The sequence below is a fragment of the Podarcis tiliguerta genome (genome assembly GCF_965153285.1).
Source record: "Podarcis tiliguerta genome assembly, chromosome: 9".
NCBI lineage: Eukaryota > Metazoa > Chordata > Lepidosauria > Squamata > Lacertidae > Podarcis > Podarcis tiliguerta.
In genome coordinates this window covers 43,777,356-43,792,944 of record NC_139542.1, presented here as the reverse complement: position 1 = coordinate 43,792,944, position 15,589 = coordinate 43,777,356, and the positions used below count along the sequence as shown (strand labels likewise).

General features: G+C 42.3%; 1 protein-coding gene across 2 annotated transcripts in view; it reads left to right on the top strand.

Moving 5' to 3' along the window:
• LOC310685219 (putative ATP-dependent RNA helicase DDX60) overlaps positions 1 to 15,589 on the top strand; it is a 44,902-nt gene that overhangs the window by 25,832 nt on the left and 3,481 nt on the right. For both annotated transcript variants that reach the window (XM_083457001.1, XM_083457000.1), the window contains exons 23-37: positions 21 to 125; positions 291 to 413; positions 790 to 917; positions 2,525 to 2,677; positions 4,866 to 5,001; positions 5,553 to 5,705; positions 6,991 to 7,095; positions 7,828 to 8,028; positions 9,380 to 9,484; positions 10,360 to 10,501; positions 10,859 to 10,980; positions 11,489 to 11,636; positions 12,107 to 12,249; positions 14,088 to 14,239; positions 15,372 to 15,434. In XM_083457001.1, the coding sequence (XP_083313127.1) occupies positions 21 to 125; positions 291 to 413; positions 790 to 917; positions 2,525 to 2,677; positions 4,866 to 5,001; positions 5,553 to 5,705; positions 6,991 to 7,095; positions 7,828 to 8,028; positions 9,380 to 9,484; positions 10,360 to 10,501; positions 10,859 to 10,980; positions 11,489 to 11,636; positions 12,107 to 12,249; positions 14,088 to 14,239; positions 15,372 to 15,434 (1,979 nt within the window). The remainder of the gene's footprint in view (positions 1 to 20; positions 126 to 290; positions 414 to 789; positions 918 to 2,524; positions 2,678 to 4,865; positions 5,002 to 5,552; positions 5,706 to 6,990; positions 7,096 to 7,827; positions 8,029 to 9,379; positions 9,485 to 10,359; positions 10,502 to 10,858; positions 10,981 to 11,488; positions 11,637 to 12,106; positions 12,250 to 14,087; positions 14,240 to 15,371; positions 15,435 to 15,589) is intronic.

Genomic DNA, 15,589 nt, shown 5'->3' with positions numbered 1-15,589 from the left:
TTATTTATTTGGCATTGCAGATTGAGAAGTACGGCTTTCCCTTGGACCTTTCTCTTTCTCCCCGAGAAGCTGTCGTATTGTATGACATTATGGTAAAGGCAAGGACAGACTGGACAAGGGCTAATGTAAGTACATCCTATTTACAGATATATGTTTATCTTCAATCTGTATATCTGTATATCTTCAAATATACAGAGCAATTGTTACCTATATAAAAAAAGAAGATACTATTTTACTTATTTGAGAACACAGTTGTGGTCACTATTTCCCCCTTGATCTTTGATGTCAAGGAACTGGATCCTGAGCAGTTTTTTAAGGACAAAATGGTCATCACAAAGGCTGATGCAAGAACTTATGAGAAACAGTTGAAAGAAGAACTAGAAATGTGGATTAAACATGGTTGCAGTGAGGAGGTATTTATTATTTCCATCTCTCTACCTGTGTATCATCCTTCTTTTTATTTTCTAAAGGCCTTAGATATTCTCTAATATTTTCAGACTATTTCTTGGCTGTGTCAGGAAGTCGGACTGGGCAGAGGAGGAATGGTAGAGACCGCCACCCCAGTTTTATTTTGGCCTTTAGAAAGCATTGGGAAACTGCAGCTAAGCAAAGATCATTATTCAAAAAAGAAAAAAAAATGGTGCAGAGAATAATAGAACTCAAATTGAAACACTATTAACCTTGTTCTGTACTTTCTTGTGCCATTATTCATTGCTGCTTACCCAAAAAAATTCATCCAGAAATGGAAAGGAATTTTTTTTCATTGCTGTTACCCTTTTTAACCCCTAGGCAAACAGAGTGCTGCAGCTGCTCAAACCTCAATCTACTTTTTCTTCTGAAGCTGCGATGAGAAAACACTTTCCTCATTTTGTTGACAAGCTAAAACAGATGAATAAATTGCCTGCACTATTTTTCCTGTAAGTAAGACAATGGAGGTATATATGTCTGTCTTGTATAGGTAACTGACACGTAACCAATGAAGTGGATAATTCGAATTTGGAATTGGGGCAGGGAACAACAATAAACAAAAACGACTATTGGTTAGGCAGCAATTATTTTAATCTTCATAATGAAAGTTCTTCCCTCTAAGATACAGATTATTATAAAGTCTCTTTAAAATGCTGTTTCAGCAGAAGCAGTTCTGTAACTGATTTTTTTTTTTTGAGAGGATTATTTATAATCACTTTCCTTGTCTGCCTTTGCCAATCACTGCATTTTGAATTCGTTAGCATAGGAAAGAGCGTATCTACAGTGAATGGAAATCCTCCTGAATGCGTTTATCACTTTTGGTTCTCTGGATCCGCTAATCAGCTCAATATTGGCCTTGCCTAGATGATGCAAATATGTAAATAGTCTTGCACTGAGTGTGGAGTGGGATAACACATGCCACACATTCACCGATTGGGCCTTCCACACAGAGGCTACACACGAATAAGAAGTATACAGTGGTACCTCGGGTTACATACGCTTCAGGTTACATACGCTTCAGGTTACAGACTCCGCTAACCCAGAAATAGTGCTTCAGGTTAAGAACTTTGCTTCAGGATGAGAACAGAAATCGTTCTGTGGCAGCGCGGTGGCAGCAGGAGGCCCCATTAGCTAAAGTGGTGCTTCAGGTTAAGAACAGTTTCAGGTTAAGTACGGACCTCCGGAACATATTAAGTACTTAACCTGAAGTACCACTGTGCACCATAAGCAGTGTCAGAGTTGGGGACGAGCAGCGTGTCCATACAAACAGTAGAAGATCCAACAGAATGCTTGTAGGCCCCTGTTGGGTGGGATAAAGACAGAAACCAAAGAAGTGTGCCTCTTCCCCCCAAAACCTGGTAGGCATGTTGTGCTAATGGCTTGGTTACCTTCACAGTTTCTACCCCTTCCCCGGGGCAGCCAGCACTGTAGGTGGTATCTTGTTGGCAGTATCGTCAGAGCTGTAGTGCTGCCACTTACTGGAATGATAAGGGTGGCAGTGAGGTCAGGGATAGGTGGGGGAACCTGCAGGGGTGCTGTGCCAGCTTGTGCACCAACACAGCTCTGACCTCGCGGCCTCCCTGCCTCATCCCGGGAAGCAACAGCAACTCCAGTGTTGAAAGGGTATGCAAGTCAAACAGCCCACTGCAGCCCATTAGAGTAATTCAGAAGCAAGTTCCCAAGCAGCATTCTCCATCTGGATTTTATGCACATGAAAGTTAATTCACTAAATGATAACGGTGAGATTTTATTTTTAAATCTAGTAGCAGCCCTAATTATTAATAGGTATTCATTTGCATGCAAGTTCATAGGCATTACTTATTCACAGTAGACATATGGAAGCTACAAGGTACTAAAGCTTACCTAAACATATTCTAGCCTATTGAGACTTTTCGGGAGAAAATACAATATAAGACTCCAATCCTATCCCCACTTATGTGGGTAAATGCCCCATTCAACTCGGTGGGATCTATTTCGGCATAGTCGTGTATATAATCTTATGGTAAGGTATCTAATTAGCAGCAAATAACCGTAGTTGGCACACCTCTTTTTAAAGATTCAATATTAAAGAAGTGGAACGTTTGGCTCACAATGTCTGCAAATTCTTAAAAGAGAAGCAAAGTAAAAAGCCCATCCGAGCTTCTGGAAAAGAAGAATGGCTAACAAAAAAATGTAAAAAGAGAGAAAAATATTTAATGGCGCAAAATGAGTAAGTGCTATAAACCTTTTTTTCTTTCTCCAAAATTTACGTTTAACGCATAAAAAGCTGTATTTGGATACATCACATCAAATAAGTATTCTCATTTTAGATACAATTGTTATCTTTATAAAACAAATTAAGACAGACCCCCATTTTCAAAAGGATTATTAACCCCTTTTATTATCTTGCCTCCTTGAACTAAGTTTGATAATAATTCTGTAACTGTGGCAAGCAACATCCACCAATTTGCAGGTGGCATCTCTCTGCTTTTCAGCTGTGATCGATCACAGGTAAGCTTGTCCTTTCCATATCATTGGACAAATATCTCTTTTTTAAAAGGCAGATAAGATACAGAAAGCATTTAATAATTGAGTTTCTGTTCCCATATTTTTACAAGATTTCAATGTTTCATGTTGAAATAATAATTTCATGATTTCACCAACTGCCCTTTCCCAGGAACTGGGTGATGCTGCTGAGTCCCGCTATGGATCAAGCTGTGAAGGACGGGGGAGGGGGGGGGAGGCCACCCAAGGCGGCGCGGCTCCTGGCTAAATTAAGTAGATGAGGGGAAATTAAACTAAAAGGATGAGGGAAGAGACGAGGATGGGGTCCAACATACTCATTGTTCTGTCCCACGACAATTCTGGAAATGTTCCCCTCCCTAAAGCTCTGGAGCCAACCACATGGTTGCTGCTGGCTTCGCCTCCTATTTAAGCAACTGGCCCCGCCTCCCTGCAGGGCTGATTGGCTAACCGAGGTTTGGCGGGAACCTCCAAGGACTAAGACAGGGAGGCGGGCCAGCCCAACCAGCTGGTGGGTCTCACGTGGCCCAAGGTGCTGTGCTCAGTCCCACAAAGGAAGGTGTGAGCACTCATTGAAAGACCACAACATCGGACTGAAAGAGTATGCAGCTCCTTAGGAGATAACTACGTGAAAAGTTAACAAGAGCAAATATTTTTTTAAATCTAAAAAGAAAAAACATCTGAAAAAGGAGCAGACCAAGTATTTGAAACCATTTGTATGTACTGTACACATTGCCCCAGGCTGGAGAAGAAGTGAAGTTGATTAGCAAGAGGAATTCCGCCCACCAACTGCCACCTGCAGAGTGATAGTAGCACCACTCTGATACCACAGATCTCCCCTCCCATCCACCCAGTGTGCAGGTGCCCATGCAGCTGGTAGGATCCCTGCTGCTGGCAGCCAGCAGAAAGCTTCAAAACAGGATGTTCCAAGGACAGGGAGAAGCAGTCCAGCCTGGGATCCATTGGATCCTCAGCCAGCCCTACTGCAATCACATGATGACCTTGAATCCCATGTGCTTCTATGAGCAGAGTGTAAATGTCATTCCTCTAAGAAGAATATCACGCTGAGATGGTTGTTGAGTCATTGCCACTTACCAGGATGGTGAGGGGTCAGGCGGGAGTGAAATCAGGGCTTTGTTGAAGCACCAATAGAATTAGGCACCAGTAGAGTCAACCCTCACCAATGTAGCCCTGTAGTCCCAACATCAGTGCTGCGTCACCTCTCCACTTCCTTTTGTTGCCTGAAATGTAAATGTGAACTAGTCTATTGGATTTCAAGTGACCTTTTTTGGCACAGCAGGGTAAGCCAGAGGAAGTCCTTTAGTTGTGAATGATGGACTGCAGCTTCCATCACCCCTGACTATCAGCCATGCTGGCTAGGGTTGAACAATATCTGGAGATCAGCACATAGATTACCCCTACTATAAGCCATAGTTAGTAGCTTGGCATGAATTAACAAGACATGAACCAGCAGCGTGCTAGTGCTTGCTGTCCAGTTACTGTCCCTTCATGTCTTCCCTAGTGTGAGTAGCAAGAAGCCTTGCTTAGCATCATGTCCAAACCTGAGATCATGGTTTCCTTCTGAAAAAACCCCCAAAAACCAAAGGAACCGTGACTTACCATGAAATGTGAAGAAGACTAGTGTCACATACAAATGAGTTCTACATTTGTCTGTGTGTCTCTTTCACTTTTGTACACACACATACACATATTAGGGTTGCCAGATTCTGAAGAGAAAAAAAGAGGACGCATTTGCCAACTTCTACTTTTAAGTATGGATCGCTATGATGACTCTACCCATGAAAAAGAGGATGTATGCTGGGAAAAGAGTACATATGACAATGTCAGGGAAATGTTGAAAAATTGTTTGGTAATTTATCTGTACTTTTGTGCAGTGACACTAAAGTCCGTAACTATGGCAAACAATTAGTTTGGGAAGCTGAGCTTGATAGCTTAAGGAAGCAACTGGAGAAGATTTCTGAAACTCCTTCCGACTGCACCTATGCAAATGAACATGTTGTTGATGAGGAGGTGAGCTTAAAGCCCTTTAATTTCCAGTATTAGAATAAAAATGACTTCGATCTTCATTAAAAATTAGACATGTAAAATCAAGTGCTGTAACATATTTGTGTATGTCCAAAGTATATTTGAGATTATGAAATTCTCTCCAAATTAATGATTAGAAAATGTAAAATTACATAGGCAAAGGTTTTCTAACATGTATTCAGTTAAAGTCAATTTACACTTATGCAATCATGTAGAAATGACGAGCTGCTTTGAAACATTTACTGTTCTTACATATTAAGACTTTCCTGGGGAGCCAGTGTGGTGTAGTGGTTAAGAGCGGTAGATTCGTAATCTGGGGAACCAGGTTCGCGTCTCCGCTCCTCCACATGCAGCTGCTGGGTGACCTTGGGCCAGTCACACTTCCTTGAAGTCTCTCAGCCCCACTCACCTCACAGAGTGTTTGTTGTGGGGGAGGAAGGGAAAGGAGAATGTTAGCCACTTTGAGACTCCTTAAAGGGAGTGAAAGGCGGGATATCAAATCCAAACTCTTCTTCTTCTTCTTCTTCTTCCACTAGACTTTGACCAAGATATTTCATCGATTAAGATTCTCGAGAAAGAAAATAGAAATGCAAGATTTGGCACTAAGAGGCATTGGGTATCATCATTCTGCTGTGGATGCCAAAGGGAAGCAAGTGGTGGAGATGCTTTTCAGAAAGGGATTTCTGCAGGTTTACCAACTTTCAGTTTGTATATTTGTAATCTATGTGCATACATGCCTTGCTAATACTGCCAATCACCTACTATCTGTATGCTTCAAAGTTATTTGTCATAGGTTTATTTAAACCTTTTTCTGATCATTAAAGTCAAATTAACTTGATTGTAAGCAGTGTCAGATTACTTAACAGGCAGAGTAGACACCAACCTATGGGCCCCATGCTTTTTAGGGACTCTACGACAATGGATCAAAATAGTATTGTGTAAAAAATGGGCTTATTAAAATGGTTGGTTGGTAAAATAAAAAAAAGTATTAGGAGATAATTTGCGAGGGCCCCCTGAGATTTCGACTGCTCAGGGGCCTCCACAGGGCTTAATTCAGCACTGGTTATAATCCATGGATGGCGTGTTGACCCTAATATTCTTCCCTTGTTAAACTAGCTATAATAGCTACCCTACTGAAGTGTAGGGGACTGGCAGAAAAAGGAATGAGTGACAGCTGAATGGGGAGGCAGGGGATTGACTGGCATAACTTACCTTTTCTCCTTCCCACCACTTAGGCCTCATTTAAAATTGTTGATTTCTTTAAAGGGATGACCAGCTTTATATTTAATAACTGGCCTGCTAGTTTGGATGTTGCTCTGTACAAGTTATATACTTGGTCTTCATTCTTTCATGGTAATACTGACATTATCCAATGTTAAAGTTTAGGCTGATGGGTGAAGGTGGTCTTGTGGAACGAAAGCACTTAATATTTTGGGTGCTTTGAAAAGAGATTCTGCTCTTCCTCCAGCCTCTCTGGTTTATGGCCAACTTGTATGATCATGGCATAGAGTGCAGATGTGTCCTTGGTCAGCTCCCCTTAATATTGCTATGGGTCTTAGGGGGCTATGATAAATGAAAAACAAGTTGAGGCTTTTCCAAAATAACATGAGCGATACCCTAGATCACAGTGATGCTTTCTTGATCACACTTGATTAGGAAAATATATACAAGGGACTAGAAACTGAATCTAACTAAATATTAGCAAGTCCTAGTAACTGGAGTTCAGATTCTGCCAGTATTTTTCAGTATGCTTTTCTATTAATCTCTCCCACACCCACAAAAACCCTTTTATGTAGCTCTGCATTGTGTTGCATGGATAAGCATTATTATGGTATTAACATTGATAGTTGATGTTAACTACCATCTTTTAAAACAATTAAGGCAGCACTCTTACACCCAAATACCTGGGAACAAGTCTCATTAAGCTGAATGGGACTTACTTGCACTGCCACTGAATGTTGTTTCTTCTTTTAGGTGGTGACAGCCACAGGAACCTTGGCTTTGGGAATCAACATGCCATGTAAATCTGTTGTTTTTGTACAGAATTCTGTATATTTGGATGCTCTGCACTATAGGCAGGTAATGAGATTAAACTTTAGGACTAGTCAAAAGTCCATGGCTGTTTTTGGAGAGTGGGATGGGTTGGACAGTCCAGCATGAATCCACAACTAATGCATTATTATTGCATCAATGACCAACAAATATGCAGAGGCCAATATGGAAGGATGTTTAGTCTCAGTGCTATGTTTACGGAACTCAGCAATAAGTAGCACTGAATTGACTTGGCTTATCATTGGCTCTGGCTGCATATACTGCTGGTTTCCTTATTCCCTGCCCCTACTCCTCTCAGTGGGTACTCGCCACCACTGCCCATGTCCCCATGTTGCAGTTCTGATCCAAATCAGGCTTATTAACAACAACACTACATTTAACAGCAGACTTGCATGACTAAGGACATCTGTAATTTAGTCTCAGGTGTATTGGGTATGGAGGACACTTAGGAAATTTAAACTTTAGGTCTTACAGGCAAAGTGAATTATGTTTGTTTCCCTCCTGCCCCCACAGACACAGCACTGAAGGGAAATTGATGCCCACAAGTATAAAGCGTTAACATTCAACCCCTGGGATTTGCTAGGAATGACTTTGCCTCTTCTCTCCCCATCCCTCTGTCTATCTATTTGATAAAGAAAAAAAGAGCATGTTTGTCCCGCAGTATGGATAGCTTCTCTGCTACAGTCTTAAATGCCTTGATTTCAAATTTTGCTTGATTATTTACTTGTGTGATTTCTGACTTTGATTGCTTTTTCATAGATGTCTGGACGTGCTGGGCGACGAGGTCAAGACTTTTTGGGTGATGTCTTTTTCTATGACATTCCATTGCCTAAAATACAGAAGCTCATTAAATCCAATGTACCAGAACTTCGAGGACAGTTTCCTTTGAGTATTTCTCTGATCCTGAGACTCCTGCTGTTGGCTTCAAAAGCAGATGATAAAGTGCATGCAAAAGCCAAGGTAATCCTTGGAAGCAATCCTCCTCTAATGAAGGATGCAATCCTAGAGCCACCCAATGGGACTGAACACATTGGGTTTTACTTGATATCACTGGAAAACAATGTATGACTCCTTCCTAGCTTAATTTAACAAGGTGTTCCTAAATGTGTCTACTTGGAAATAACTCCTAGTGACTTCAGTAAGAGTAAATACCTAGGAAAGTGTTACGAATTGCAGCCTAAATTGATCAACTAATTTCCTGACAATGTTCTAACCAATGCATTTTGCTACACATTTTCAAAACTCATTCTGCGAGTTAAAGAAAAACACTAAATGCTAATGCTCAATGTTTTAGATTCAGGTAGGTAGCCATGTTGGTCTGAAAGATGTATAAAATAAATTTTCCAGTGGCACCTTGGAGACCAGCTGAGTTTGTTCTTGGTATAAGCTGTCACGGTCTGGCTGGGGACATCAGGACCGGGGGCAAGACGGCGGGGTAGGAGCAGGAACAGGAGTCCAGAAGCCAGGAGTCAGAAAGCCAAGGGTCTGAGGGTCAGGAAGCAAGGAGTCACAAAGTCAAGGGTCCGAGGATCAAGCAGCAAGGAGTCACGAAGTCAGGGGTCCGAGAATCAAGAAGCAAGGAGTCAAGGAGCCAAGCGCAGCAGGGCAGGGAACGTGTTGCTGTGGGAAATGCCGAAGAGAAATGCTGACCTTATATCACTTCCCGGCTCTTGCCACCAGGTGCTGTGAGTTACCAATCGGCCACGCCTTGCCTCTTCAGAACAAACTTAGGAAGGTCCTAGTCCTGCAAAGTCCTATTGGTCCCAGGGCCTGGCTCCTGCACGCACACCTGACATAAGCTTTCACGTGCATGCACGCTTCTTCAGATACCTGAAGAAGTGTGCATGCACACAGAAGCTTATACCAAGAACAAACTTAGTTCGCTCAAGGTTTTTGTTTATTTTTCATGGTATGGAAGATACATTTTTAGAAAACTATTGTTACAGTAGTAAACAACAAATACCTTGTCCCAATGTAATGTCATGCTATGTAATAAAGTTTTAGTTGATTACTCTAAAAGGTTGGGCCACATTTTCCCATGAGTGTTGGGTAGATGCCTGCCACGGTCTGAACAATTTACTTGTATGCATTCAATAAACATTTGCTGCATGTTAGAAAAGGAATAGGGATTGTGGCTGCCCTTTACTGCTCTGGCCTGACACGTTAATTTCTCAGGCAATTCCTTTGACCATACTCTGGTATGCCAAGAATCGATGTTAAGCCCAGTGCCAGTTTTCTAACATCTTACTCTCAAACCTTTCAACCAGTCAGCTGCAATGGAAATGTATTAATATATTTTCCCTTCCCAAAGGTCCTGTCGATACTGAAGCATTCACTTCTAGCCTTCAAACAACCAAGGGCCCTCAAGATGTTAAAGTTGTATTTTTTGTTTTCATTACAGTTTCTCGTGAAGGAGGTAAGTTTCCAAGTCTTCTTATTTAATCAAGTGGGTCTTGGCTTTTATGTAGTACCCCACACTGGTGTGCAGAGTCCTTTGTGGATATGGCCTTGTTTTTGTAGAGCTGGAAAATGATTACTTCACCATCCTGAAGGTGATAAAGCCATGTGGGTGTGTAATGTTTTATCAATGTTCAGATGTGTTGTATGTTCCCTTTCAGGGAAAAATGTAGTTTTGTTTCTGCCCATGACTGTGGTAGCAGAGTATTTATCCACCTCTCAGATACCACCAGGAGCTGACAGCCATTTTCTCCCCAATAATTCACCTGAACTAACACAATGCAGTATCATTCCAAACTCTTTTGGGAATGGAAAAATGGTGGCTTCCAAGAGCTCAAGCATTGCTGTGCCTCCACCAACAACTATATTTCCCCTTGTTCAAAAATAGGAGAAAATGTCCCACACCAAAATAATTCAACCCTGCTCCTTGAAATATATGCCTGCCAAGTTTAATGGGTCAATGCCCCCCCAAGAAAAATTCCTGAAAAAAGTTAGTTTTCATTCTGGCCCAGATTTATAAACATTAAGTTTAAAAGATTGGTGCTTAGTACTCAGTACTCTGTACTCAGTATTCAAAACATGCGTGAATGTGCTCTGGAACAAATTGAGGCCCACCTCTTAAATTAATCTTCTATGACCACTGTAATATTTAAGACATTTAGCTAGTCTGTGTTATTGTACAACATTTGGTCGCTTTATGGTTATCCTGCACAAACATGGGAGAGTTTCTGTTTTCAGCTCCCAAGCTTACACCATGATTAAAATCAGAATGTATTTTGCAGTTTGTCTCATGAGTTAGGGTGGAAATCCATCTGAAGTGTTTTCTTACTTTAGGGATATGTGGATCGGGAAGGCAATACTACAGGATTTGCTGGACTTGTGACTCATTTGCATTATCATGAACCTTCCAATATTGTACTAGTTGATTTTCTTGTGAAAGGCTTATTCCATAAGCTGTGTCAACGGAGCAAGGAAGGTATGTTTTTACATGGGCACAGAGAAAGGGCACCAATTGCTTCCTTCCCTGCTTTGCTTTTGAATGGGCAGAGTGATTTACTCCATTCGATCCTGTTTTGGAGACCACTTCTACTCCAGGTTGGGGGAGTGAGGGAGGCCTTGTCATGTCAGTGTTCATAAGTGTAACTAATAGATAAAGGGTGAAGAACTCTTCAGCTCATGGACCAAACCACCAGAGATCCTAATTTGACCATGAGGCTGTTTTCCCCCATCTCCCCCACACCTGTGAGCAGGTAAAGCCACAGCTGCAAATAAGCATTAAGAGTGCACTCCTGAAGGATTAATTTGCAAAAATGTGGATTTCTGTACCAAACAGGACCACATGCTTTCTCTCAGGATGTGATGGAAAAGCTGGTGCTAGTATTGGCCCATCTTTTTGGAAGAAGGCGGATACCAGCTGCTGTTCTTAATTCTAGAAGGACATTTTACCAGTCAAAGGTAAGATCAAAAGCTTGTTTATTTGCCACTAAAAATGTTGGAAAGGACGTTGGCCACCTTTGTTCAGAAGGTACAAAGATGAGCAGATGATGCCAAAGATGGAGATAATGATGTGATTTTTAAAAACCCCAGTAACTACTGATCAAAGGTGAACAGAAGAATCCACATGCTGTTTAATTCTCTTTGGAAGCTTCTCTCCTCCTTTGCATTTTTATTGATTCTATATGGACAACTTATTGAATGATAAATTAAGTTTATACTATGGAAGTAAGGTATAAAGATACATGTAAGCACCTTTTGTATTGCACAGTACTCTAATTCTGTGACATAGATTGGATTATGAGATAAATTCTGCAGCAATACAGCCAAAGTCACTAGAGCCCTCTTGGTGATCCAGATACTGTATTCTGTGGTCTTTTTTTAAAAAAACGTATTTTCTTATTAAAAGCTTTAAATGAGGCTTGACGATTATTATTTATCTCTCAAGCAACTATTCTGTTGTCTTTAGGTGTTTCTTGAGGATCTCCCTGAAGATTTTGCTGCTGCTTTGCATGAGTACAACTCCAAAATAAAAGAGAATTTTGGACAGTTTCTGCAGATAGTTTCCACCATGGCTGATATGCAGCAAGAATATAAACTTCCACTTTCAGAACTTGGTAAGCAGGCATTGTTTGTATTACATTGAAATACAAACTCTGCAGTTCTGAAGCCTATCAATTAGGAATCAAAGGTCCACTGGTTGAGCAGCCTTGTGATCCCAGAGGAGTCCCTGGGAAGCTACATGGGCTTAGATATGCAACCTGTGGCTGGTTGCAGGAAGTACAATTTGAAAGATGGCAAGCTGGAGGTAGATTGGACAGAAGAAAGGTAGGAATGGAGGCATGGGTAGGCAGTGGGTGAATATGTCATTGCTTCAATTGCACATATTTTGGCTTAGATTCAGTAGGGACAAAAAAGAGCACAAGGATATATGGTCACATCTAATGAGACATATGAGGACTTCAGTCATCAAGTATATATAAAGTATAAATATCTGTTTTTGATATTTATGTCCATTCCTCTATTATCCAATTATAATAGAGTTGTGTACCCGTTGATAAATTCGCATTTTTAATCATTTTGTTAGATTTTTCAAGTAAAAAACCATCTGACTCACCGCTTGCATCTCACTTAATGAGCTGCGATGAAGGAAGGACAGCAGTTTCACCGTTTGTGTGCCTGTCAGGAAATACAGAATTTGATTTGCTGCACAAAGGCTCCGTCAACAATGTAAGTGGGAAAGATTATAAAGTATAAAACTGGAGGTTTGAAGAAATATGTCAAAAGCATATACTACTACTACTACTAAATTTATTATTTATACACCACCCATCTGGCTGGGTTTCCCTAGCCACTCTGGGCTGCTTACAGCGCATATATAAAAAAAGATGGGAGGGCGTTCCAGAGGGTGGGCACCACTACCAAGAAGGCCCTAAGCCTGGTTCTCTGTAACCTCACTTCTTGCAGTGAGGGAAGTGCCAGAAGTCCCTCGGAGCTGGACCTCAGTGCCTGGGCTGAGCGATGGGGGTGGAGACATTCCTTCAGGTATACTGGGCCAAGGCCATTTAGGGCTTTAAAGGTCAGCACCAAATGTTTGAATTGTGCTCAGAAACTTACTGGGAGCCAATGAAGGTCTTTCAGGACTGGTGTTATATGGTCTCCCTGGCCATTCCCCGCCATCAGTCTAGCTGCCGCATTCTAGATTGGTTGTAGTTTAGGAGTCACCTTCAAAAGTAGCCCCATGTAGAGTACATTGCAGTAATCCAAGCGGGAGATAACTAGATCATGCAACACTCTGGCGAGAAAGTCTGTGGCAGGTAGGGTCTCAGCTGGCATACCAGATGGAGCTGGTAGACAGGAGAGGGTGCTTTAGAGCCAGATAGTCAATAGTCCTGGTTAACTCCACCTTCCAGCAGGCCACCAGGGAATCAGCTGAGAGGCCATCAACATGGGACAAAACATCCCCTACCACTCTCTGGAAACCATTAAGTGGCAGGGACAGACCATCCGAATCGGTCCCACCTCCCTGTGGAGGAGAAGGGTCACAGAGGAGTCTAGTTGCACCAGGAAGTGATCCGACCATGGGAATTCTTTTGTTTTGCTTTTACTTAATGTCAGCTCATTAATGTCCATTGAGGTCAACACCTGATCTAAGCCATGTCTGCAGCTATGGGTTGGGCCAAACTTATTCAGAGGCAGTCCCATGGAGGCCATGCTTTCCATGAGGTCTCGAGCAGCCCTTGGCTGTGTCGGCATGGATGTTAACATCTACCATGACCTGAAGCAGCTCAAGCAAGGAATCCTTGGTGCAGTGGGGAGGTCAGTACACTAAAAGGAATCCTGTACTTCCCCTATTGCCCAGCTTCCAGAACATGCACTCAGAAAACTGGGTCTTCCCAATTAGGACACCTGGCACAAGCTAATGACTTCCTAAAGATCACTGCAACCTCCCCACTCCCCGCCCACATGACATGGGTTGCTGTGAGAAACGTGGCGGCAAGCAGCAGCAAGAACAGGCCATCGGCCACGTCCAACCAAGTCTCTGTTACGCATGCCAGGTCAATTCCACCATCCATGATCAAGTCATGAATGGCAGTGGTCTTGTGAATCATTGACCTGGCATTACACAGCAGCACCAAAATGGAAATACTGTATGAAGATAAGTTCATGGACGGTAGATTATTTTGTGCTTGTGTGTCCCCTGTTTTCTAAAGGCACAAAATGACTTCGTATGCAATTCCCAGAGTTGCCCAAGAACAGGAAATTGATTGTTAAACCACCACAGGAATTGTAGGTCTGTGAGAGGAATAGGGGTCTCTTAACAACTTTCAGCTCTCTTAACAAGCTACAATTCTCAGGATTCTTTTGAACCACAATGACAGTTAATGTGGTCTCATAGTGCTTTAAGTGCTTACTGCGGATGTGGCCTTAAATGCAACCATTCTCCCTTAAGCACAAGAAACTTGGCATCTCATCCAGGTTCAGGGCAGCTTTATTACTATATGGCAAAGGGGTTGGTCAGTAACTGAGTAGTATGAAAAAGGAATGCTGCTCTACCGTTTCTGCAGGTCATACTGCGCACAATAGGCATTAATGGTGCAAACATTCCAGTCCTCTATTCAAAGATATGTGATAATCAGGGAAGAATGATGCCACTTAATGCATATGTGCTCGACTTCTATAAACATGGATCTCTGACAGCAATGGAACAGGATAACAGGTGTGTGCGTGCTTTCTTTCTTTCATTATTTATTAATTATATTTCGATACCACACTTCATCTGAGGGTGGTTTAACATATAAAAACACAAAAATGCATTACATAGTAACAAACAAGAACAGTACCCATGCTCCCAAGTTTAAAAGGCCATAGATGGTTCAATTAGCCAAAAGCCTATGAGAAGAGTGAGGAAATTTCACCCCTCCCATTGCAAGAATCTGTTGATTTTCCAGAGAGGAGGGGGCGGGTTGTGCTTGCTACTTATTCCGCTCCGGCCTCACTTCAAAGGGGGAGACTGAGTGTTATCTCTGTGTAGATAAGGTCGCTGCAGAAAGCAGCTGTAACACTCAGTGCAGTCCAGCGTCTCCATTTGTATATAGTTTGTATAGTACAGTAGCTGTAGTGAATAAAAGGAGATATTCTTCAGCGCTGTCGTCCGAGTGATTTATGCTCTGCTGTACTCTGCTGTGCAACGACTGTCTACTGGAAGTGAGTTCGGTGCTCACAGCTCTGAGTTGTGAGTCCATAGCACTTAGACCTGGTCCTGCAGAAGAAGGTCTCTGGAAGTGCTACCCCAGCTTGCCTGGCCCAGTCGGGGCTGAAGTGGCTGAGCTCAGTCGGTGGCACTGGCTCAAAGGCGAGGCTGACAGAGAGGAATGTTTTTCCTGGTGCTTAAAGATATGTAGTTAAAGCGAACCTGGGGAGAGCATTCCACAAGTGGGGAGCCACCACAGAAAAGCCCCCTTCTCATGTTGCTGTCCTACAAACCTCTCAGGGAGAAATGTTTTGAGAAACGGCAAGTAAGAGGTGTCACGGTACAGTAGATATTTATAAAATTAAGCATGCCATGGAGAAAGTGAATACAGAAAAGTTTCTCTCCCTTTCTCATAACGTTAGAATTCGTGGACATCCAACGAAGCTGAATGTGGGAAGGTTCAGGACAGATAAAATACTTCTTCACACACTGCATAGCTAAATTGTAGAACTCACACGCAACAGGAGGAAGTGATCGCCACCAACTTGGATGGCTTTAAAAGAGAATCAGACGAATTCTTGGAGAGCAAGGCTATCAAGAACAAGAAAAGTACATGAAATATATAACTCTGCTAACCTACTTTTCCTTCCAATTTTAGTATACATGAAGGAGAAGCCTATGCTTGTTTGAAAGACTTTGGCCTTGTTCTTCGAGTCATCAGGTATGCCAGCGGTTTTCAACCAGTGTGCCTAGAAACCCTGGGGTGCCTTGAGTGATAGTCAGAGGTGCTGCAGGCAACACCGGCCTCTGTCCCTCTTTCTTTCCCTCCCTCCTCTGATGCCTTCTCGCGTCTCTGCCTCCCAAAGGCTTGCAGAG